The sequence below is a fragment of the Planococcus citri genome, chromosome 5 (assembly GCF_950023065.1).
Source record: "Planococcus citri chromosome 5, ihPlaCitr1.1, whole genome shotgun sequence".
Lineage (NCBI taxonomy): Eukaryota > Metazoa > Arthropoda > Insecta > Hemiptera > Pseudococcidae > Planococcus > Planococcus citri.
Window position 1 is genome coordinate 476,585 of NC_088681.1, and position 26,579 is coordinate 503,163.

General features: G+C 41.8%; 1 protein-coding gene across 6 annotated transcripts in view; it reads right to left on the bottom strand.

Annotated features, from left to right (window-relative positions):
- Window positions 1-26,579, bottom strand: part of pum (pumilio) — a 69,159-nt gene that overhangs the window by 5,736 nt on the left and 36,844 nt on the right. For 3 of the 6 annotated variants that reach the window (XM_065367162.1, XM_065367163.1, XM_065367167.1), the window contains 10 exons: window positions 8,379-8,616; window positions 7,987-8,286; window positions 5,225-5,344; window positions 3,854-4,003; window positions 3,314-3,499; window positions 2,549-2,717; window positions 2,223-2,472; window positions 1,903-2,130; window positions 1,658-1,820; window positions 1,369-1,537 (listed from right to left, as the gene is read on the bottom strand). In XM_065367162.1, coding sequence (XP_065223234.1) covers window positions 1,369-1,537; window positions 1,658-1,820; window positions 1,903-2,130; window positions 2,223-2,472; window positions 2,549-2,717; window positions 3,314-3,499; window positions 3,854-4,003; window positions 5,225-5,344; window positions 7,987-8,286; window positions 8,379-8,616 — 1,973 coding nt within the window. The remainder of the gene's footprint in view (window positions 1-1,368; window positions 1,538-1,657; window positions 1,821-1,902; window positions 2,131-2,222; window positions 2,473-2,548; window positions 2,718-3,313; window positions 3,500-3,853; window positions 4,004-5,224; window positions 5,345-7,986; window positions 8,287-8,378; window positions 8,617-26,579) is intronic. The other 3 variants (XM_065367164.1, XM_065367166.1, XM_065367165.1) reach the window with 3 other exon arrangements.

Sequence of the window (26,579 nt, forward strand, 5' to 3'; positions counted from 1 at the left end):
CTACACTACAAAATGATTTCTAAATCATCTCAAAAAAATTCCGTTTTAAATTGCCGCGACAAAATTATTCTAGATCACTACGAACAAAATTCACTCAATTTACGACAGGAGGTTTACAACTTAATGGGCTTTAAAATTTCTGAATTTTGGAATAGGAATACCTTACCACATACCTAACTCTTACTAACCAACTAACCAATTACCAATCGCAAAGACTGATTATAAACCCTACAACAGCCTTTGAGGTAGAACGAAAGGAATACATAATTTGTAGCGGAGAAAATCAGCCCACTATGTCATCTAGGCAGAGAATACACCTCATAGTAAGGCTGGGTTTTTCAAAATTTACCGCGTTTGGTTTAGTTTCTGAAAAGCGACGATAGCTGGATAGAGAATCGTACCTTTCAATTTTTTTCCCAAATACATACGTATGCCGGATTTAAAGAAGTTATTTCGCTAAAATTATTAGATATTTTACTATGTAGTTCTTACACGTTTAATCTCTTTTCAACAAAGTTTTGTTCTTGCACAAATTTCGATAGAATTTCTTTTCAATTTCCGGTAATTCTTATCCATTTTTTTGTTTTGTGTTTTCTTTCTTCAAGACGAGGGGAATTCGGGAAAATTGCATAAAACATCGGGTATTTCAACGACCTTCCCTGCGCAATTGTCACCGAATCGTGTTTTCGACACTTTTTTACGCAGTTTTTCACAACTTTTTCTAAACTGTCACAATTTTTCAAGCGATTTTTCCGATTTTTGGCCTGATTTTGGCAAAACCAAAACTTTCATCAACTCTCAGTCGTTGTGATTTGTTTTTAAAATTAGAAAACGAATTAACAATGTTTTCAGCAATTTTTGCAATATTTTGCTCAATTTTTCCATACTTTCAATAAAAATTATAGCAATTTTAAGACATAATTGTATTGCTTTTACCGTCTTTTTTTCGATTCCAACCAGTTTTCATAATTTTCAACAATTTCGTGAGATATTAAGAAATTTTCACAAAATATCGTATCGCTACATTTCATCCACCAATAGGCCTACCATCTGTCGTTTCAGACCAGTTTTCAAGCAATTTTAGAAAAATTTCCCCATTTTAAAAGAACTCGACGATGTTTCGCGTAATTTTTGCAAAATCTGGCCGAATTTACCTGAAATTACATACGGGTAGGTATTTGCGCGTAACTTTATCACACTTTTATGACATTTTAGCGATTTCATCGATTTGTAATGCTTAATTATTTTATCGTAATACCGAAAGGCGAAAACGAACTCTGTCTAATCAACGATGTGCGAGTACAATTACAAAAGTCACTAGCAACTACGACTATGACCAGTAAGTTGGCTGGGCGTTATATCGCTTACTTGTCATTGAATCCGCAAACTTCGTCGATTAATGTGGATCTTTCGGCCCGCGTCGCGTACGTAACGCACTTTTCTACAACGTTCGAAGCGAATTTATGCTGCGACAGCACCAATACTTTGCCTTTGATTGACGAGATTAATTTGGATTTGTCTTCTTGTTTACCGTGTTCTGAAAGCACAAAGCAGGTACGAGCGCACATGTAGCAAAACGACCGTCGACCGTCGACCGAATCTTACTTCCCTTCGTACGAGTACGAGTACGAGTATGTAAATAGTACGCGGTGCTCACCTAACACGTGTTGAATAACGTAATTTCCATACTGATCTTGAATTAGCTGTTCGGTATTTTGATGTAATTCTTCCAGAATGGAAGCGGTTTGTTCGGGCAGACAATGCTCCAAGATGCGCTGTATGACTCGGCAACCGTAAGGATGAGTGGATAGCGAGAATACCTGCGAGCCGAAAAAGCGACATTAGAGGAGGTTCGTAATCGTAATCGCAATCGTAATGGTATGGTCGAGGAGCAAAGTTTACCTGTCCTTGGAAAGCGCTGATGATGAAATTCAAAGCGTGCGGATCGACGCATTCTATACACTTTTGCACGACGTGATTGCCGTTCTGGTCTTTGATACACTTCAACACGTGGCCGTCTAATTCTTTGACAATCTCCACTTGTTGCTCGCCCGAAATGGATTCCAATGCTTTTTGTATGACTCTGCATCCGTACATTTGCAGCGCCAAAGGTAATACGTGTCCTCGAACCTGAAATGCAAATGCAAATGCAAATTGACCAAGTTGTACATACGTAGTTATTGGTTAGTAGGAGAGGAGTCGAGCGACGCGACGCGACGTACCTTCTGAGCCAACGTCGCCTTCTGCTCGGGCGTGCCGAATTCGAAAAACTTCTGTATGACGTAATTTCCGAATACGTCCGTCATGAGACTGTAGGCGGCCGACACGATCTCCGAGAAGACGAGCTGTTTCTCGGCCACCGAAGCGCGTTCCAGTTTCTGTTGAATGAATCGAGAGCCGTGCTGGTCTTGCGAGAATTCCACGATGTGATTTTGTATATCTCTCAATTGTAAACTAGGATACCGACTATTTCTGGGAAACAAGCGCCGAAATGTAATTACTCGCGTCTCGGCAACGGCCACGGCCACTCGGACGTTCGATACATTACCTAAAGTCCTCCAGCAATCGACTGCGTCCGGTCACCGGTTTACCATTGTCCAACGTGATAGCCGAACCGGTCAACGAAGGCGTACTGCCTCGAACTCCCAGCTTGGTGAATAACGAATTGGTCGGCGTCGTCGCTGCGCCGAATATCGTCCCGTTCGCCGTTAGATTATCTAAAACAGCAACGCGCATACCATCTATAATAGCTACATTTTTATACGAGTACGAGTACGCGTACGCTACGTTTCGATTACGATTAACTACAAGTAGGTAACAATATAGCAACTTGGCTACGAATAGGTCTACGCAAGGACGGGGTGAACGTGAACGTGAACGTGTATTCGGATAATTTAGAATCGGGGCGTAAGCGTAATAAACACAATAAGTAGGTAAGTAGGTATACTTTTTTTTCCTACATACGTAAAAAAATAATACTAGATAAGAGGTAAATGAGCGGGCATTCGAAATTCATTTTTTCATCAAAATCAATAACACTCGAAAATCACCCCATCCTTTACGAGAAAAAAAACCGCATCGGTATTTTCAGTTGCCCAGCCAGAAATTTCGAGTACTCGACGACGTTTAATACGTAAAATATCTTATCGCGATTCTACCAAAGGCTGGTGAAAATTTAGGCAGGCCTCGTAGCCACCGGCAAAGAAAGATTGAATTTCATGAATTTCAAACCACAACGAGCGAGCGGATAGTAAGCGGTACGAGTACGGAGTACGGAGTACGAGTATTAGTGTAAATTTGTCGTTGCAATTACAATTCGATCTAAATTTGGATAAAGCTTCGGCACTGGGAGCGGTAGCTGGTAAAATATTTCTGCTAGGACTGGAGTTATTGGCCATCAACGCTCCCAATTGTAATCCAGCCGTACCGATGGAGGGGGGTGGCGTGATAGATGACGACGTCAAGTCCAAAGGACTCTGACAGGCAGTAACCGAAGCACCTGCGCAACATAAATGAAAACATACACGTGAATACACGAAGAGGAGAGAGAAAAAAAAGGGAAACCATTGGACAATGACCATTTATGACATTTATGCCGATGCCGAATTTACGTACGTCGTACACAGTACACAGTACACACACTAAATACCGAGTACGAGTACCAGTACCAGTACCAGTACCAGTACCAGTACCTCTACCTACTACCTACGTAGACGTACGTCGTACACAATACACAATACACTTATACCTAGGTACATACATACATACATACATATTACTTACACGATAAAAAATACATCTAATTGTAAGATTATTCGTAATAGGTACGTATTAGGATGAAAAGAAAATTTACCTAGTGCGCTGTAAGGTTGATGCGTCTGAGGCCATTTTGGTCTGGCGTATTCTACCGAAGGTGAAAATGCCGACGTATTTCGATCGAACGAATCTCTTCTGCCCGTCGTATTCGAATTCAAACCCAATCCCAACGAAACGTCTTGTAATCCTACGAGTAAATTACACGATGTAAATAAAAATAAAATCGCATTACAAGCCGGGCCAGTCGTTCGTTACTTATTCCATATTCATACCGGCTAAGTAGGTATACGGAAAAAATTTAAAATGAAAATATACATTAAAAAAAAATCACACAATTCAAAACTACCGAGTATTTAAATTAGGCGCACCTAAATACTGATGGATCAAAAAATAAACGTCAAACGGCACGCAACAAACAAACAAACGAAAAATCAAAAAAAAATATATCATAATATACCTACCTATATAAAAAAGACTACGGTACGTTAGTACCTCTACCTACGTATAATACGAGTATAAGGTCGTACGGCACGGGAATTAAGAAAATTTCAAAAATTCTAATGTCAGGCATACGCAAACCTACCTACATAGACATACTCGTAAACCTAAGGCACGGCGCAGACTTACGCAGACAGTCAAACTGAAAAATGATGCAAAACATCAAACATAAGCCAGCGACAGCAATTGTTTTTTTTCAACAGCAGTGCACAATTTACAAAAGGCGTCAACAGGCGTGAGGCGTGAGGCGTAATACATATGTACATATACGAAGTATGTACGTATACGAGACTACGACTGAACGTAAACCGTAAACGTAAGATGGTTATTTACGAGCGGCTAAGGGACTAATAGTAGTAGTAGTAGTAAGGGTAATAACAAGGTTCACAGATCAGGACTACGCTACGTAGACGTAGGTAGTACTAGGTAGTCACTTAGTCAGTCAATCGCATTCGAGCTATATCGAATAGAATTGAGGTATGTAGGTATTTGATGGGAATTAAAAACGACAGCAGCAGCGATGAGCCATGAGCCATGTCTAAAACAAAAACGAGTAGGTACACTAAAGCTCGTTTCCTTTTCTATTTCTACGCTTACTAGTAAATACGAGTAACGAGTACATGCAAAATGCAAGTGAACGGTTTTGGTTTTTTCATCATTCAGTTAGTTGATTTTCAATTTCAAAAAAAAAAAAAAAAGGAAAAAAAAAAGAAAACGAAAACGACCAAGCAACAACAACAATAACAACAGTAATAGCGACAGCAAACAGCAACTCAAACTCGACATTAGGTAAACGTAACGAGAACACGCTGTTTACTACATACGAGTACGACTACAAAATGTGCATCGGTAGGTCTAGGCACTAAGGCAGATAGGCAGGTATTCGTAATTGACAGTTGTGACACATTACCTGTACCGTTTGTAGATGGTGCTGCCGTATAAAGAGATGCACTTTGCGCGTTACTATAAATCGAAGACGGCGGAGTGCCGATTTGTTGCGGTTGACTACCCAATAATCGTACACCATTTCCTATAAAATAAGTACACCTCGTATTTTATATTTTCCATTTTCCATTTTTGTCCGTCCTTATAACACGTCGTCGTGTAAATGTCAATGTCAAAATACTGTATCGAGGTATCGACAAACGCGAATGCTGATTCTCGAAAAGCCGACAATTTTGATCGGCACGCCAAAAATAGGCTGCAGCAGACCAAATTTCAGCTATTCTATACACATTACACATGCAGGTAGATTCGGTAACATTTTCGACACATTCCCATTTTTGGCTCAAATTTGAATTTTCAAAATCAAAAAATTCCTCGGCCGAATCCGAAATTTTGGCTAGTGATTCCGATACCTATAATTATTTTAGCACGCTCTTTCGACAGAACTCGAGTAACTTTCATGAAAAAAAAAAAAGTCAGAATACCGATAAGATACCTAATTAAATAGACTAACATCTAGCCCTATAGGTAAGTATTTGGTCAGCTTGAATGATCGTTGTTCAGTTCAACTGATTGGCCGTCACAAACGGGACAGTTTCAATTTCACGACTATTATTCGTGCTATTCGATTTGTTTACCTCGTAAACCTACCTAAATCTAACTCGCATCTCGTCGTCAAATCAACCAAAACGGCCGATGAAATTTTCTGAAATTTACCCGCTTTGCAATTCGGGTACTCGAAATTTCAGCGATACGACGAATAGGAGATGTCAGGGTGTCTAATAAAAATTCAAAATGAAAAAAAAAAGGATTTAAAAAGGACTTTCAGCAGGTCATTTTTCGAGCACTTATGGAATTTTTTGAGGTGTGTGTGTGTGGGGGCGGGGGGGGGGGGGGGTCAGCATTTTTTTCAAAGTGGGACGTTCAAAATATTAACACCTAAGGAATTTTAGCAGGACTTTCAACAGGACAGTTTTTGAACACTTGGGATTTTTTAAGAGGGGGAGGGAGTGAGCGAGATTTCTCCTTCAAGTTCGGAATTTATTATTAATTAAGGAAAAGAGAAACAAACTGGCCCTGGCGAAGCGAGTGCGAAAGCTCTCAAAAATTAGAAGGTATTTTGGAAGATATAAAAAATTTGTGTTATCTTGTGTGATGAGTAACTAAGTGTACTATTAGTGTACTATTTTGCTTCAAAATTTTAAAATTCGAATACGACTTTTTTTTTGAAAAATTGAAAAAGAAAAAAGAAATGCCAACGGGCCCGAGCGAAGCGAGGGCAAAAGCTTTAAAAATTCAGTATTTTGAGAAGTATGAAAACGATGTTTATTTGTGTAATAAGATACCAATTATTTTGCTACAAAATCTCAAAATTTAAACGATGATTCGACGCCCCAATTCAAAAAAAAAGAAAAGAAAAAATTCAAACTTGAAAAAGAAAAGCAAACAAACCCGAGTGAAGCGAGGCTAAAAGTTTTCAAAATTTCATGTTTTGCTGAGAAGTAAAAAAAAATCTGTAAGGAAGGAGTTTATTTTTCTGATTCAAACTTTGAACATTTTTTGAATTAAATTAAAACAATAAGTCATTTATATGGAAAGAGAAGAGCAAATAGCCCGAGCAAAGCGAGAGCAGAAGCTCGCAAAAATGTGTGATTCAAGTTTTAAAAAAGTCGACAAATTAGCCCTTTTCTACCAGTTCTAAATTCCGGACAAAAAGGGAAAAAATTAAAAATTTGAAAAAATCATTTTGGAAAAAAAAATGACTTTTGCATAAAGTTACTGAAAAAAATGACACTAAAAGGACAAAAAAGTGTCATGAGCAAAAAAAAGGACTTTTGTAGGATAAATAGGAGTGTTAGACACCCTGGATGTTCAAGTATGGCCGAGACCCGAGGCATTAATGTAAATCTAACTCGATTCTACATACGTTGATGAAAGGGTATTCCTAAGTAAGATTGCTGAAACGTCCCTGTTCCCAGATTTGGAAAATTACGTACGATGGATTATTATCAGTTATCACCTCCCTCGACGAGATGTCCAAAAAACGTGTGTTTTCTTTTCCGAGGAAAAATCTGCATCCGCGAGTATTGAAGGTAAAATTCGGATCCCATTCGGAATGTGCAGAGGCAGGTTAAGCCTTTTGAAACGAGATTTTTTCACAATTTTTTCATCGCAACGGTGGGGGGGGGGGGGGTTACTAAAATTGACAGATGAGAAGAAAACTAGGAACCACCGTTATACCGAAGCCCGCTGGCGCTATACCTCTAAATTAGAGGGGCCGGCGGCCGGCACAAAAACTGTTTCCGCTAACATACGTATTTTTACGAGTGCTTTCTTCCAAAACACGTGTAAATTTCAAAATTTTGTTCAGACACACGTGTTCTCGCCTCCTCGGACCGATTCAAACCGTAATTCGAGCGACAAGATCTCTCGGCAGTAAGCGGAGTTTTCAAAAAAAAAAAATGCAGTTCAAGTTGAAATCGAAGTTGGCGAACTGAAGTGGTGAGCTCATCTGCAAGACCACTAGGTACATATGTACACGTGGTAGGCAAACGAGGAACCACGAAGTACGTAGACGTACTACATACGTAAGATACTGAGGTAGCGTCAGTATAGGTTTAGGTAGCTATTATTGCGGCTCGGCTTGGTGAAGACCAAGTCTCGGCTACTTACACATACAAGTAACTTACAAGTACAAGATAACAAGATAAGGGATACGTTACTAACCTGGATTCGAGGGATTAACGAGTACGGGAGCCGGAGAGACCAATCTCATGGTAGGGCCGTTACTGATGCCTCTCATGACGATCGATCCGTTCTGATCGTAATAGGCGGGTATGACGTACGGACTGGGTTGAACGGTGGCGGCGGCCGCTGCGGCCGCCAGATTATTGGCCGTTTCGGTGGCCGCCGACGACGGCGTCAGCGGTCTCCTTTGCTGCGTATTCGTGGTCGCTCCTTGTTGTATGATGTTGGCCGGATACACGCCCCATGGAACGCCGTAATACTGCGGCAACACCGTCGCTCCTGCGCCAAACGCGAAACGCGAAAATTAGGAATACAATTACAAACAAAGGGGGCGAGGGGCCGTGGGGCCGAGGGGGAGGTGGAACACTTACCGGCGATGACGTACGGCTCTTGAGGATTGATTATATAAGGCGTGGGAGGAGCGGTTGCGAAAGTGGTAGGCGCTAAACCGGCTGCGGCTGCGGCTAGCTGCTGCTGTTGTAGGTATTGCTGTTGTTGCAGTAATTGCAGCTGCGCCGGCGTATTTGCGGCGGCGGCCGCCGCCGCCGATAGGGCGGCCGCGGCGGCAGCTTGTTGTTGCTGTTGCTGCTGCTGCGAACGGAATAATTGCTGTAACACAAACACCCAAAAGTAAGTAACAACATAAATGTATAGGTAGCTAGGTACAATGGTACATTGGTACATATGCTGATACTCGTATTCTATTGATAGGTACTGCTACGAAAGTACTAATGCAAGTCTAACCTAAGTACATAACTACATACGCGTATATGTACTGAAAAACGACGCCATTCCGCACACGTGTAACAGGTACAGGGCACATACGAGTAATTCGTACTCGAGCCGATGCCGAATCCGAAGCCGAACGAAAACTCGCGAAATACCTAGGGCTAGACCTACTCTGACGCTGGATTGTCAACTAAACTTTACCTAATGGGAATGGCTAACTGTTGCGCGATTACATCTCTACATCTCTACATCTCGTACCAAGACCAAAGTAAGACGTAATAAGTATACGAGTAGAATAGAGGTAGATCGGTAGATCGTAGACGCGCAGATACAAATAGTTTTGGCGACAATTTGATTCTTCATCATCGATAGCGGACAACTCGTAATGGCTGTATGATTTATACGCGTACCTGGCGACTGGCTACGTGCACGTTACGTATACGTACGTAGCTCAAAAATGTACGTCACTTGCCAGCAGCTGATGTCCGCGTCAGCCAGGTACCTCTACCCACTGGCTGCTGGCTACACTTACTCGTAGTTGTCCACTAGCCCAGCAGCCCACCGCACCACAGGTAACCGTACACGGTCGTACGTACAATACGTACATATTTTTGCATTCCACACTCAAAAGGGCTTTCCTCGTACCTCCCCTCACTCCCTATAGTCGCCACCGCGGTGCACAATTGGAGAAAAAAAGAGACGCAACGCGACGACGGCGACGCGACGTGCCGACATACTCGTATTCGTAAGTAGCTGTATACGAATGGACGCGATGGAAGCGGCAAAAAACGAACGCGAGCTTAACGATGCGAAATAGCGTGTAGCGTGTAGCGTGAAAGTATCCGAATGCGGCGGATGAGTTGCGTTGGTAATTGGACGGTAAAAGCACTCTCGCCAAAATTTTTAACAGGCTCGCCGCTCGCCGCTCGCCGCTCGCCGCTCGCCGCTCGCCGCTTGCCCACGTACTCGTCAGCATCACTCATTATTATTACTCGAATTATCGCCGCTATCAGCACCAGCACCATCACCATCATCCTAGTCGTCATGGTACGCGAACGATGCACGATGCACGATGCACGATGGACGGTGGAGGGTACGCCAAGAAAGCAGCCAATATTCTCTCGTATGTGTGTGTACTGTGTAGTGTGTACAATGTACATGTGTAGTCGCAGTGTTTGTTACCTGCGCTGCGAATGCGATAGGCTGACGCTGCCTGGTGGTAATTTTTATCATTCATTATCAACTAAACGTATCTTCACACTTGGCATCGTTTCCACATTTTATTCTTTTCTTTCTTTTTCTTCTTCTCCTCTTCCTCCTCCTCCTCCTCCTCGGCTCTCGTACTCGCGTCGCACTCGTGACATCGTCCGTCATCTCGTACTTCCAAGTACATCTTATCCCATATCCCAGTCGTACTAGTTTCTCTACGTACTATTCCCCTAACACTCTCATCATTCGTCAAATTAGTTTCACCTGATCGTACGGCGACGCGACGTACGACCACGACCATCATCGGCTGAGACGGGCAAAAATAAGAAAGAAAAAATGGCACATTATTATCGCGCCGTTAGATCGCATTCCAACGCGCAACGTGGCGATGGCGTGGCGATGGCGTGGCGTGGCGTGGCGTGCTGCGAACCAACGCCAACTATGTATGTAGCATGTAGCATGTACATACTTCTACGTATATTGTAATAAGAATACCTATATTACCCATCGCCAGTCGCATATATCTCGATGACAAAAATGTTTCTCGCAATACGAAAATAGAAAAAAACACATACGGTATCTCATTCATTTTGACTTCAGATGGCTTCGACACTCATGACGAGCTGAATTCGATAATCAGGGTGAGGGGGGGATGCCTACACTTCTGAAGAAATCATTTCTACCAAATTCTCCCTGTTTTTCCAGGCCCTTAGAATATTAAATGCATTCAAATACCTTGGTGGGGAGGAGCAGGAGCAGGAGGAGAAGAAGGAAGAGGAGGAGGTGGCAATTTGATAGCCAGGAGGCTTTTAATTGGTTCGAACCAGAATTTTTGGGACTCGAAATGCTTCCATTTTTGAAAAAAAAAGCAGAACTGACACTTTTTGGACAAAAAACAAGACTGATTTGACAATGTTGAAAAAAAGGCCGTTTCTGACTAAAATTACCTATCACTTTGACAATTTTGGTAAAAATTATGACTTTCGTATAAAATTTTGGAAAAATGAATTTTTTTGACAAAAATTTAAAATACTTACTTTTAAACAATTTTGTCAATAATTAGGATTTTTTGACAATTTGGGCTAATGTCAGGTTTACGTTACAATTTTCGTAGAAAATGAATTTTTTATAAACAACTTTGGACAAAATTTTGACAAAAATCAAAACTTTAAGGCGATTTTAAAATAAACCAGGGCTTTTATCAGGCAATTTTGAAAAAACAATAATTTTTCGACAAAAATTATCAAAATTGGAATTTTATGTCAATTTTGACATAAAGCCGAAACTTTTCGAAATTAGCGAAACACATCCACCACGGTAGAGGAAAGGGGGAGGAGGAGGTTCGGTACTTCTTGACATTTCTAGAGTAGAGTGATTCAATAGTCCTCCTCCCTCCCTTCCTTCCTGACTCTCGTTCACCAATACCATCAAACGACGACAAAACAAGAAATTGGCGCACACGGGGAAGAAGGGAGGTAGTACATATAAGCCGAGTATTGTAGGTCGTGACATTGAACCGAAATAGAAAACCAATGAGAACGCGAACGCGAACGCGTTTTTTCGAAAAGGGATGACCGATGACCGATGTCCGCGCTCGCGCTCGCGCTCGACAAGTGGTCGTTGTGCACATTGCACATTGCACAGTTCTCTCGCACTCGTTTCAGCGACACAACTGATAAAGCTTCGCAAAGAATGCGAAAAATGCACGTAAGTATAATATACAAACGTAGTAAGCGTATAGGTTTAATCACTCGACTCGAATCTCGATCGATTCGCTTCAAATGCGATACAGGATACTTATTTTTTCAAGGAAAGGACGAGACATTTAGACATTTTTTATTCCAAACAATCCGCATTCTTCTGCCAAACCAGCGACAGCGAGCAGCGAGCCGACACAATACGATTACGAAGAAACTGTACCACACGTTGAAATCTCTTCGTCATCGATCTCACCGGCAATTAGAAAAAAATTTCTTCCGTAATAAATTAACTCGCGTAATTTTTTTTTTTTGCGTCCAAGCCAAATTGTAGAACAAGAGCTAGAGTCGGCAAAATCGGGGCACGATGGCTGGAGCGGAGCGGAGCCGCGAGATCGCGAGCGATAATTATTTGGACCGCTTAACGACCGTAAATAATAGCAAGTAGTCGAGTACCTCTACCTACTTCTCGCTAACTCTACTCGTATGGTCTATGGCGATTGGCGAGTGTAGCGAAGCAATTATATCGCGTAGGAGACATGGCCGGGGAGGAGGAGGAGGAGGGGGGGGAGGGCGCAATAGCATATTTCGAACCTGCCTACGACAACGACTACCGGCGCGTAAAGGTGCCTAGGTGCCTCGATAATTTACGCTATTTCACCAAATAACGTTATTCGCTCGTCTCGAAAACTTACCTACCTACACGAGGATTTTACTTGGAAAATTTTCAAAAGTAAGTTCAACTTTTGAAAATTTGAGCAACTTACCTACCTGTACCTACTACAAAAAATACGCGTACCTACTAGCGCCTTCAGTTTTAGAGGTAGGCAATTTTGTCGAGAGAATCTTTTTCGTCGGCTTCAAAAAATAAAGCCAGAAGCCAGAAGCCAGAATCGGTGGGAGAAAATACGAGTAGAATTTTCGAAAATTCATAGGGCTACTCGTAGCAACAACAACAACAACAACAACAACAACGACGTTGCGATCGGCGATTATTAGGCCTACTTCAGCTCTGACCCTTGCCTACGACTTACGAGTAACTCGTAACTCGCAAGTACGTAGTCGTACATACGTCGTACGTCGTATACCGTACCGTACCCTAAACTTACTCAACTCAACGCGGGAGGGGACGGGGGCAGCTGCAGTCGCTACTTTGCGGCTCGCAATCGCAATCGCATCTCATTAAAAGCTCATAATCTGTTATCGCGATGTGACGCGAAGCTGCTGCGCGGCGCCGCGCACGCCCGCCTTAATTGCCTTCGCTTTTATCGTTTGCCGAGAGATACGGACTCGTGTATTGGTACGCCTAATGCGTAATAAATGCACTGTACAAGTGTACCTGTACACCTAACACTATCCTTCCATCCTTCCTTTCTTCTTTTCTTTCTACCTACCTACCTACCTACCCACCCACCCACCCACCCACCCAGCCAGCCAGCCAGCCAGCCAGCCAGCACTTGAATCGAATAAAGACAAAAAAGAAGAAAAAAATTACGAGTAAATCGTATAACGCGTTAATTAAAATGCTTACAAGTAAGTAAAATGAAATTCTTCGCGTCGTGCTCGTAATTATCTGCATATTACGAGTTACGATTACGGAGTATACCAAAGCTACGTATGGGTATTGGGTAGGGGTAGAAAGGTACCGATGGCGATTGGCGATTGGTGATTACCGATTGTCGCTTTTAATCAACGCTATACTTAATTGAACCACATAATTACGAGTATCAAAATGCGATGAACCGCCGCGCCGCGCCGCGCTGCTCTGTAGGTGCATGTATAATTGTTGTATACGTGTTTTTCTTTCATTTAGGTATTCTTTTATTTTTGTTCCGCTCGTCGCTCGTCGAATTTTCACTGCTGACAAAAACACAAGCGACGACGTAACTAACATGGCAGGTGCCCCAGGTGACATTCACCGACTTCAACGATTTTTGCACCATTGGATAGAGGACACCTCACCTCACCTAACCTAACCTAACCTAACGTAACCCCAAAATTTCAGTTGCTGAAGTTGATATTTCGATTTTCACGTAGCAATTTTGAAAAATTGGCCAAAAATAGGCGGCGCAGGCTGCATACCTAAACCTCTTATATTATTTTGAAATTTTAATACATACGATAAGACTACCCTATGGAGAAATTTTCAGCTGCTGAAGTTGATACATATTTCAGCTATCCAGGGCAATTTTTAGATTCTCACCGTACAATTTTAAAAAATTGCCGTTGGCCAAAAATCAAAAAATCGCCCTGGACGGCTGAAAATTTCACCGTGGGCTAGTCTCGTCGTATGTATTAAAATTTTAAAATAATATAAGAGGTTTAGGTATGCAACCTGCGCCGACTATTTTTGGCCAATTTTTCAAAATTACAACAGTGTGAAAATCGGAAAATCACTCTGACAAATCGAAATATCAACTTCAGCAGCTGAAATTTTGGGGTTAGGTTAGAAGGTGTCCTCTATCCAATGGTGCAAGAATCGTCGAAATCGGCGAATGTCACCTGGGGCACCTCCCTTCCACGATAAGTATGTAATTCATCGTATCGGTTGAAAAAAATGCATTTTTCGACTACCTACCTATATCTGAGAAAAAACACAGAGAATTTCAGTTCATTGGAAAGTCTCTAATTGGAATCGGTCTTTCTGACGGATTTTGAAAGCGACGGCATTTTTCAACTCGGCGGAAATTGAATTACCGCATTACATACGAGTAAGTATGTGGTAGATGAAAATGACCCGCAACAACCACCACGTGATTAAATTTAGATAAAAATGGAGAGCCGAGTCATGTTCCGAACCCTATCTCGGGGTTGGGGCCATCGCGAAATGCAGTCTGCTTACACTCGAGCTCGACCATTGGACTCTCGAGTCGAAGAACACTCACGTCACGTCACATCACATCACTTGTGTGGCCGTGAGACGATAAAAGAAGAGATGGCCAAAATTCTGCAGCCAGTCCGCCATTCGCCATTCGCCATTCGCCATTCGCTTTGGACAACTCATCACTCATCCCAATCCCGAATCCGCCATCCATACCAGATTCTTGCGCAATAATTTCACAAAATTCACATTCACATTCACGCCATCAATCAGCTGAAGAAGCTGAAACTTGAAAGCTACACATTGCTCAAAATACGAGTACGAGTACAAGTTGAAGTAGGTACGCGCTACGCGAGTATGTAGCGTAGCCCTATAACCGAATACTACAACAATGTAGCATCCAGCATAGCATTGCAGTACGTAGGTAATACTCCTCGTATGTAGTAAATACGTATAGTAATGTAATAGGCATTGGCAGCGAGCGACAGCAACGCATTTTCCATCGCATCGGCCGCGGTCGCGGCATCGGCATCGATTTTCATTTTCACGACGACGACGACGACGACGACCTGCGTCCGTCCGTCCCAGTCCTAGTCCGCCGACGTTGCCGTTGCCGTTGCGGCGAGATCTTTCCTTGGGAAATTATTCGATTCAAAGAACGCCTTTCATTTGTCATTATTCAATCAATTACCGCGCGCCAACAGAAATAAACCACACCCTGGTTTTCAACGATGGAAAAAGAAGAAACTACGAGTACGAGTATGTCCTTCCTCCTATCGTCGGTATGTTTTTTTTTTCAACCAATTTCCTGAACAAAGTTTTTTTTCTCGCTGTCTCGCTTCTTCTCTCACTCTTCTCTTTCTGTCAATTCATTTATATTAACGCGCTTACCGTCTCTTTTCTTTATCTACCACTACCCGCTACCGTACGACGACGGACAAACGGACCATCGGACGGACCGACCGACCGACCCTCGATTCGGTCTTTGTCTTCGCATCGTATTCTCGATCTCGCGTTTTCATTTATCCATTTTCTTTCTTTTTTCCCCCCGCAATTTGACCGATTTCGTATTCGTTTCATTAGTGTTATGTACCTATAGCGAAAAAATACCCAAGTCTTGAGCCTGCTGAGCGACGCGACTATCCCATCTACCAGCTACCAAGTACCTACCTACTCGTATTCGGTATGCGTATTGCGTATGCTATGTTCGTTCTTAAATACGTAGACTAGACCTGCACCTAGTCTTCGATAATCATAACCATAAGCAGCGCTTGGCCGGAAGAAGAGCTGTGTCAGCGACATCGCGGTATCGCACACCACACAGTTTCACGTTTCAATTGTTGCGCCGCCGCTGCCGCCGCCACCGCCGCCGCTGCTGCTGCTGCGACGACGACGACAACGACTCCGATCGCGATTCGCGATACCGGCGAATGTTACATACTTGCAATTTGCAGACGTTAGCGCTATTCAAATACCATTACATATACATATTACATATACAGGTACAATGGTACGTAGATTACTGAAGAAAAGCAATAGAAATAAATGCGAAGCCGAATCAAAAATGGCAAAACGCAAAATAACGCTGACTCGGCGCTTTTTGCACGTTCGTTGTCGTTCGTTGGCGTCGGCTTCGGCTTCGGCCGTTTCACTTTGTTCTACGGCTATACCTTACATTATGCCGGTTATACGATTACGATTACGAGTAGCTCGCGAAAAGACTGAGACTCGCTGCAACTCTACACTCGCCATCACGGCCAATACACGTCACACGTTACCACGTTACACGATAAACCAGTAGCAAGAGGGATGAAAAGTTACGAGTTAATTTGGCAAACATTCGACGCTCTTCTCTACTAACGTTCGTACTCGCACTCGCACTCGTACTCGTATCCTGTCTTGGAGGTTGTCTTTCAACTTGGCTCGCTCAGTTCTTTTTCTATCTTAGAAAAGGCACGCTCAGCAACAGCAGCAGCAGCAGCAGCGGCGGCGGCGTCGGCGGCAGCACAGGTGCAACTCTAAAGAGAATAATATCTTTTTCATCGTCACTACGCGCGGATATGTAGTAGGTATTTCGATATTTTCCCATTTCAGGGCTTTCATAAACGGGCACCAACGTCATTTCGAGCACCGAGGGAGGGTTTCCGTTGAAAATGTAGTTATTCAAAAGTTCTCTACCTGGAAATGGAACTTTTTCAAAAAATTTGTACGGATATAAATTTTTCATTTTTTTTTTTGGGATCAATTTTTTTCAACTTTGTGGGGCTTTACAGAGAACCGTCGTGATTCCGCAGACCGGGGGACGGGTTTTCTTGAAAATGCGAGTTATGTATAGGAAAGAAATTTTCAAACAATTTTCACAGACGTCAATTTTTCATTTTCGCCAAATTTGAAGTGTTTCATACGAGAGAGCCAACATAATTTGGGGGTACACCCGAGATTTTTTTTCGGAAAAGAGGGTTATGTAGAACAATATAACGCGCAAATGAGATACATATTCCCAAAAAAATGTTCCCGATTTCATTTCAACCGAATTCGTACCTACTCGTAGCTACAGGGAGGGCGAAAATTTCACTTTCGTACATGGTCGGCCAAAATTTACACCCTACATCCGATTTTTGATTCCATAACCCTACTCGTATGGCCTATACAGATACACATACGTTCAAAGACAGCGACGGAGGTGGAATTGGCGACGAAAGTACAAATGCGAGTAGTTTCGGAAATTATTCTTCAAAAATCTCCGAAAGTCGAAATTCGAGTTTTTTTTAGCAAGCAAAATTTTCAAAAGTTGCCCGAATTTTGGAACTACGATCGAGATTTTCTTTCTTTCCTATAAAGAATCTACGAGTACAAAACCACTTTGAGCAAAATCGGCGCACCTAAACTAAAAACTGAAACGCGTGCAGATTTGACACGAGACAACAATCTATCGAGATTGACCGTCGAGTGATTTTTTCAAAATACTCGTAGATGCTTTTCATCTTGGATTTCGATGCCACCGAGTCTGCTTTTTCAACAAGGTAGGCAGTAGGCACACGTAGGCGAAAATGTTCAATCTTGTCGGGCGATTGTACGTCGTGATACGTGATTCGCAATTTCAATTTATTTCACAGCGTAAATTCGCCAAACTACGTATAAATCCCGTGCATCGTGCATAGTGTACAACGTACATACAATGTACAGTGTATAGGGTAGATAACAATGGATGGCCGACCGCCGACCGGTGGACCAGCGTTACCCTTGTCCACTCGACACTACATAAAACGCGAAATGCGAGTTATTCGGTCGTCTTGGCATGGCATGGTGCTTAGTACACGGCGGCGCGGCGCGGCGCGGCGCGGCGCGGCGGAGGCGGTAATTTTTTTCGCTTTACGGGTTAATTAATTTAACAAACAAACATAAAAGCTTTTTCATAAATCTCGTTTCGAGCTATAAAAAGGAAAACTTTCCAGACCGATGAGACGTTAACAAAGTACGAGTAGGTACACAATACACATACACATTATGGTACATAGACACACCACACCACATCACATACTCGAGACGAACATCGCATTATAGGCAGGTAAGGAAGGTAAAAGGTACGAAGTAGGTACTATATCATTACGTTGAACCAGAAAATCTACGACGAAAAGGAACAGGGATGCGCTGCGAGGCGAGGCGAGGCATGAGGCGAAAAACTATCCTACGCGTATTCGTTCAAAACTTTACCTTAAACAACCTTACAATACGTATTACGTACGTAAAGGTACATGTACATATACATATATAATACGTATGTACTTGGAAAGCTTTCGTCTGTTCGAAGCTTGTGCGAAAGTTCAGCCGTGTTAATGTTATCTCAGTCGTAAACCGATGGTACGGTACGAGAGTATTTTATTCGACCGTTTATCTCGTACACATTTCATTTCCCTTGTTTTCTGTTTCGCCTTCGCCTTCGCCTTCGCCTTCGCCTTCGCCGATACAGGAGATACGAGATAGCCACGCCGCTATACACGCGGATGCGGATGCGAATACGAATGCGAATGCGATCGCCAGTATTACGCTGCGCTGCACCGGACGACAAACTGCCTATTAGTATTACGCATTTACGCAATACGCATACTAGCGCAATCTCGATATGACACGAAAATCTAAGTATATGCGCATATAAGATGATTTACTTGAAAGAAAGCCATGCTTGTAGCAAAACTACGTCGAGTAATTACATGGGGTCTACTGAACACTGAAGTGAACAGTGAACACACACAACATCACACGATGACAAAAATTCATCAAAAGGCAAAATACGAGTATAAATACATCACACCTTACACCTTCCCTTCATCAAATCGAAGGCAAACTCATCTACTTGTCATCAAAATCAATCGTTAAAAAAACAAAGACCCAAAAATATATAAAACTGCCAAATCACAAAAATAATTCATTTAAAAAAACTTCCAACAATTTATAAAAAAAAAATCGCTTCGAAATTTGTTAAAATGTCGTAAAAACACTAAAAGTAGCGAAAAACGATGAAAAAATATCGTAAGAAACCGGTACCAGAAAAAAAGGCAGAAAATCTCGGGAAAAAAATGATAATAAATTTTGCAAATATCGCGAGATTTAAACGATCAAAATAAAAACGAATACCCAACGGCAACGATTGAAACAAATTAGAGCGGAATTAATCAAAAATAGCGTAGAACGCGTAATGTTTATGAAAAATTCGAGATTAGCGCGGACGTTGCGGAAGATCAAAGATGGGTCTGCGTCTGCGTCTGCCTCATATGCCTCCTGTGATGACCAGTGTGGCGTCGCGTCGTGTCGATGTCGATGTCGTGTTGCAAACGTGTACGTATTTGTTTTGAGAGAACAGAGAACGACGACCTCTGATTGCGATTTTCGTCGTTCGAGTACGAGTACGAGTATTTATTCCGTCAACCAAACAACTCTAGTAACCATTTGACCTGAATCGGTTGAATCGGTCAATGGCGCGTCGTCGCACCACACCGCACCACACCCGGCCATGCTAAGCGGTTGCATGTTTAGTTATTGCAAGTCGCACGAATCAGCTACAGCTACAGCTACAGCTAAACGTACGAGTAGGCAGTAAACAGTTACTGCTAGTTTGGCGCTCGGTATTCGGATTAGGCTCAGTTCAGCTTTACACAGATTAATACGACTCTGGTATGTAGATGTACATTACAATGGTACATGGTACATGGTACATATATGTACTTCACAAAGTCAAATTTCAGAATATCGCGAAAAAACTCAATTTTTTGACTATAGTCGTACGCCAAGTGAAATTCTACTACTCCACAACTCCACTGCAGCGGTGCAGCGATGATCGTACCTACGAGTACCTGTGCCTACGTACTACAATACTACATACATATCTGCATAGAACAAACTTTCCCAAAATACGCGAATTTTAGTGCAACTTTTTACTTTTCAAAACAAACAAGACGCATACGAGTAATATCGCAGAAAATTACACGAGCATCAGTTGTTGAGGAAATGAGCATCACCAACAAAGAAGGTAGGAGGTACATACTACACTCATATACACAAACATTTTCGATGCGAGTCGGTAAATTTTAGACAAAAATGACGAGTGGAGGGGGAGAGGAGGAAGGGGGTAGGAATTTCATCACATTGGCTCGGAAGGCTAAAATTTGGTACGCAACCGCACATTTTTGACCAGCCGAATTGATTGAAAAGGATTTCGAACCTTTTTGAGCAGAGATTTTGGCCTTTGGGAAATTTCACCCGATCGAGAGAAAATTCATCGTGCCAGTGGGTATGGGTACCGGATGCCCCCATTTCAAGAGTAAGAAGCAGCATCGATACGATTTCGAGTCGCTGTACGCAGTTTCCAGTCGCATGTTGGAAATTGCCATTTGCTTTCAGATATTCAAACAGTTGCGTAAAAAGGGTCCTGCTGATGAACTTTGGCACGTATGTATGTGTATATGAACGGAAACGAGATTGGACCTGGTTTGTGGTTAGTGGTTGACGAATGACGACCCACTCGACAGATTACACGACATTTTCTCAAAATCGGTTTCTGCCAGTGTGGAACCGCGTATCGCGTCCATGTCGTACAAGTCCACTGACTGACGCTGACGCTGCGCTACCAATAGCGAATAACGATATAACGATAATACTATAACGATAGGATATCGCAGCTGAACTCTCCAACGCTAACGCTTCCTTGCTTGCTTGGTTTTTCTCTTATTATTTCTCACGTTCTCGCGCTCTCTCCTCACTGACGAGTCTTAAATCTAACCCGAGTACTCGAATCGTGGTCGCGGTCGCGGTCGTAGTCGTAATACTAGCGTAAGTATAGGAAACCTGTAGGCACGGTACGGTACGGTACGGTATGAGCGACTAGCGTAGATGAAAAAGAAACCCAGCCGATATCGCAGAATACTCGTACTCGTCGTACTCGGGGCACCTGAAGTGGCAAGTGGCGCGGAGTAAAGCTCCGTTATGTTATACGAAAGTACACAGTACACACTACATAGACATAGGTACACTTACACTACACACAGTACACAGTACACAGTACACTGAACACTGGACGCGGCAGCGGTGTACTCGTACTTCCTGATTCGTGGCGATGGCAATGGCGTGGACTCGTGGACGCGTAGCCGTAGCCGAGCCATCAGCATCGACCAACGACCATCGCTACAATCGCAGCCATACCGCTATATTTATTTCGAGCAGCATAATTTACCTACTCGGCCGTCGCACACCGTTATCTTTTTCTCTCGTAGCTTCGTAGCTTGGTGAGTTGGCGCATACTAAAGCTACAGATTCGCATTCGCTGCATTGTTGGTAGATAAGTAGGTACTAGGTAGGTATAGGTAAGGTACGCTACAGTCTACACACTCGTACTACAAGAGTAAATACTCGTAGGTACGCACGAGTAACATCTACAAAATGTCGATATTATTAATTACGATTTGCATTCGCAGGTAGCGGGTACATAGGCTTGCCGAATGGGAGGGCGAGGGGGGCGGACAGATTAGGAAAAAGTTGGGAAATTTGGGTAAAGTTGAGAAGAGCTGGGAAAACCAATTTTTCGCCTTCCGTTCGCTTCGCTCGGGATACATCATTTTCCTTTCCTACCAATTTTCTGACCAAAGTTGTAGGGTAAAAAAAATTGACTTCTCGCACAGAAAATACTCAATGTCGTTTTATTTCGAAACAGCAAAAAAGGCGCGAAAATTAACCTATTCAAAAATACGAAAAAGCACAAAATTTTGGCGTTGAAAATTCTCAAGTAGGTATACGTACTTATACGTGTTATACTTATTGAAAATTATTTTTTTGTACCTCGCAATATTATAAGTTTTCAAAAGCTTTTCCTCCGGTTTCGCTCGGTAAAAATCGAAAATTTCCCCAAAAATTATGTTTCGTCTTATTTTTAAATTTTGGTAACATCAGTAGGTAAAGGTGCGAATTTTTGATTTTTGATATCAATAAAAACATCGTTTCGGAAAATTGTAAATAATTCGACATTTCGTTTGCAACTTGCCCTTTCAAAATTTGTTCGAACCACGTCCGACTAATTGGCAGGAAATATTTGGGAGAAGTGGGGATGGGGTGGGAGGGAGTGCGGATTTGGGGTATAAGTTGAGAAAATTTCAGTCTCTCCCACTCCCCTCCTCTCCCCTCCACGACACGATCACTCGACTTGGTCATCCCTCACGCTTATGTGCACTGTGCAGGTAGGGTACTAAGTAGTAGGTACATAAGTTCAAGTACTTACACAGCACAATAGATGGGTACCTGTATAGTGTATACACGTACGTCGTACGCGTAGAAGAATGTACGAGTAAGTAGACCACAAATTCCTAAATTAGGGTACTTTACTCGCAGCTTCTCTGGTCACCAAGCTCGCACTCTTTCCAACCCACGTGCTACGTGTTACCCGTACGTGAACGACGTGAACATGTACTCGTAATTTATAAGTAGGTAGGTAAAAGGTATCTACTTATTGCTTACCGGTAGAGACTATAGCAAGTTTTACTCCGCTCACTCGCTGCACTCTTTCATAATAGTGATCGTACTACGAGTAAGTACATACATATATTTTTTATATAATTAAATGGCAAAGTTACATCGAGTATGTATATTGATGGAATCGCGTCGCATCGCACCGGTATCGGTATCGGTACCGTACCGTACCGTAACGTAATGTAATGTAATGTAATGTAATGCACCGTTCGAATTTACCGCGAACCGGTTTACCGCAACAATTTGACCTACGTGCTACCGCTACCGCTGCCGCCTGCCGTCGCGACCGCGGCCGTATTTAAGGCGGCTCGAAAATTGTTCGTCGATACTACCGCTCGTAGTTATGTTCGTGTTTCCACTTTCCAGCTACGAGTACAAATGAATACGTACTCGTAATACGAAAGAAAATCCAAACAATCTAGTCAATTATGAAACAGCGTAAGCGTAATCCTCCAATCCATGGACCACCAACGACACCAACCTTCCAACCTTCGTCTACTCGTAACTGCAGTGCCAAGTGCGAATGATTTTCCTCCACTATTTTCAGTTCAGCCTTCAGCGTACCGTACAAAATTTTTCCAATTTTTCACCACTTGCAAATATCAACGCAACGCGACGCGACGGGTACAAGTAGGTATAGGTATATACCAACAAAGGTATCGGGATTATGCAACGAGTAGGTAGAAAAGTAGGGTTAAACGTACGCGTATTGGAAATTTTGAAAATCGTAATTTCAATACCTACCTATACGTAATTCGCGGATATTTCATCATCGCATCAACTTCTTCGATCCCAAAACAAACCGAGAAAATACGAGTAACCTTACGTAGGACGGGACGTACGTAAAAACCCAAGATTCGATCGTACGTACTACGTAGACGTACTCCGTACTCGTATTTAGACGAAAAACTTTGAAACGGATGATTTCGGATAACATACTCGTACAATCGCGGACCCCGCTCCGCGCTCATCCGCGTGCAAAAGGTGAAAATATTTTTTATTCATTTTCTATGTAATAAAGTGTCGCAGGCAGATTAGCCTAAGTATCAACATTGTACGTACTATATGTATGTATGTATGTAAGTACATACATATACATAATTATGTTGGCTACGTAGACGTACGCTATCGTACTTAATGAATAACGAATAATGTACATTACAAACGTATATACGTACGAGTATTATGTACTCGTACTGTGTAGTTGGAGAATCAAGACCACGCGTTCGAATAAAAACAATTACGAAGTGGTAGCGGACTAGCGGTACACTTCTAACTAAAGAGATGAAAATGTTTCGCGTGAGTACGTTTCAGATCAAAGTTCAAGTTCGAAACGAGATACTACCGAGTATTCAGATACTCATACTGATACACTTGATACGACACGTCGCCATCGGTTGTTTGAGATTTCACTTCGATCGCCATGTACCAAATTTCCGATTTCGTCAACTCTGACAGATTATCAGATTCGTCATTCCTAAATTGACAAAAACCAATGAAATTTCATCGATATTCGTACGACTTTAAATAGACATACGAAGCATTGAAATCTTTGGAAAAAAAAAAAAATCAGGGAAAATTTCGTGAAACGTACGTAATTAAAAAACGTTGAAAATTGATATAAAAATATTTGAAAAAGAAAAAAAAAACAAGCAACCATAAAAATCATTGAAAATCACTTAAAGCTGAGGAAATTAGGCCAAAGTTGGCAAAACATGATCGAAACTTCATTCAAATGACAGAAGAGAGCTAAGAAAGTAAAAATAAATCATTCGAAATCGCTACAAAAAATTTACATTACGTACAACTTTTGAAAATTTGTCGAATTTTTAATGATTTTAACGATATCGTAGTATATTTTTACGTCGTTTCAATGCGTTTTCAACACTTTTTTTAAACGCAATTTTTACCAAATTTCATCCTAGTTTCGTCAGTTTTTGACAATTTTTAACGATTGCGATCCGTATATTTTCAACTTTTTTCCACATACATTTCGTAATTTGCGGCGATTTTTTTTTTGTTTCAAATTATTCGAACGACGTTTTACGCGATTTTTTCCAACTTGCGCAGAAATTTCATCATTCAGGTATCATAATCTTCGACGATGATCTTTTTTTTTCGCTAAATACTAAAAAATGTCGATGAAATTTCATCAGTTTTTGGTTATTGTTTCTTCAGAATGTTATACACCATTTTTCAACGTGTTGACTGTTGAGTATCTGTATTCGAGTATAAAAGATTATATCCTACCTCAAACTGAGACAAATAGTGCGCATTATTAGGAAGAATGAAAGACAAAAAAATAGACTAAAACAGATCATCGGACCCGTTTCGTAGATTCGTAGAAAAAATTCATCCAGAGTCAGAGCGTTCGCATCTCGTATGTAGGTAGGTAGGTAGGTAGGTAGGTAGAGGTACGTCTACGTAGAACCAAACCGTACCACGACCAACTAAAAAATGGGTTAATTTGTATTCGTCGACTCATTTTCTTATCCAACGAAGCGTGTCTGCCATTGAGAAAATTTCTTTCAAAAACGCATTTTACACTATTACAGCCGATTGACCAATTTACTAAAATATTCGATCGTCAGGTCTATTATACTCGTACTCGTAGTATAGAATGTCAATGAATTCGAGATCGCGCTGCGGCGTGCCGAACCGAATTAAAATGCACTTTTTCCAAGTCAATCGAATTGATACGCATAAACGTACGCGTACACGTAATAATCGACCCCGGTTACACAAAAACAGTCGGTCTCGATCGATTGCCATCTCACAAGGGAACCTTTTGAGGTGTCCGCCTCCGATTTGAATGGGACCGCGATTTTTGGAAAGAGCATAGTCTAAAACCCCCAAATCCAAATTTTCAGCTGCCCAAGTTCATTTTTCGAATTTTGGCGAATTTTTGAAAATTCAAAATTGACTGTTTTTGGCGATTTATGCTTTTTTTTAAAAAAAGTACGTACTTGACCAATAAAAATGGTCAAAATAAGTCCCAAAACTAATATTAATTCCCCAAATCCAAATTTTACCATTTCAAGCCATTCTGGAGGCTCCAGCGCTACTTTTCAATTTCTCCAGAAATTTGAATTTGCTCCAGAAGGCGTGAATAAGAAGTTGGGCAGCCAAAAATCGAGTCGTGTGTTATACTCGATCTGTTTAACAAGTTTATCCACATTTGAGTCGGTTTTGGGAGGGACACCTCGAGAGTGTTTTTTTGACCAGTTTTTTTCAAATAAAAAATCCAAAAAAATCAAAAGTTTTCTAAGGAAAGTTTTGAAATTTTCGCGAATCGCTGTATTTTGTCCTCAACTAACCTCCCGAGACCGAATTCCGCCATTTCCCACCGATCTGGAGCCTCCGGCGCAATTTTTAAAAATCTCCAGAATTTCGAATTTGCTCTAGAAGGCGTGAATATGCAATTGGGCAGCTAATAATCGAGTTTTGTGTTGTACTAGCTCGATCTGTTTAACGAGTTTATCCACACTTGAGTTGCCTAATTGCATATTCACGCCTTCTGGAGCAAATTCAAAATTCTGGAGAAATTAAAAAGTAGCGCTGGAGGCTCCAGAATGGCTGGAAATGGTGAAATTTGGTTTCGGGGAATTAATATTAGTTTTGGGACTTATTTTGACCATTTTTATTGGTCAAGTACGTACTTTTTTAAAAAAAAGCATAAATCGCCAAAAACAGTCAATTTTGAATTTTCAAAAATTTGCCAAAATTCGAAAAATGAACTTGGGCAGCTGAAAATTTGGATTCGGGGGTTTTAGACTAGCTCTTTCCAAAAATCGCGGTCTCGTTCAAATCGGAGGCGGACACCTCAAGAGGTTCCCTTCGTCAGCTGCTGCCATTTACAGTGCAGTCGTACGTACGTATTAATCCAGATAAACGGCGTAAGATTTTTGCACAATTTACTCCTACATAGGCCTATCTACATATAAAAGTCTATAGCATACAGAGACGGACGGTGGACGATGAACGATGAACGATCGTCAAGAAACTTGCAAACAGCCTAAATAAATTCAAATTCGACAGATAAATGGCCGTGATTTATTACCGAGCATTTGTCGCGATTAAACCAACATACTCGATTACTCGTA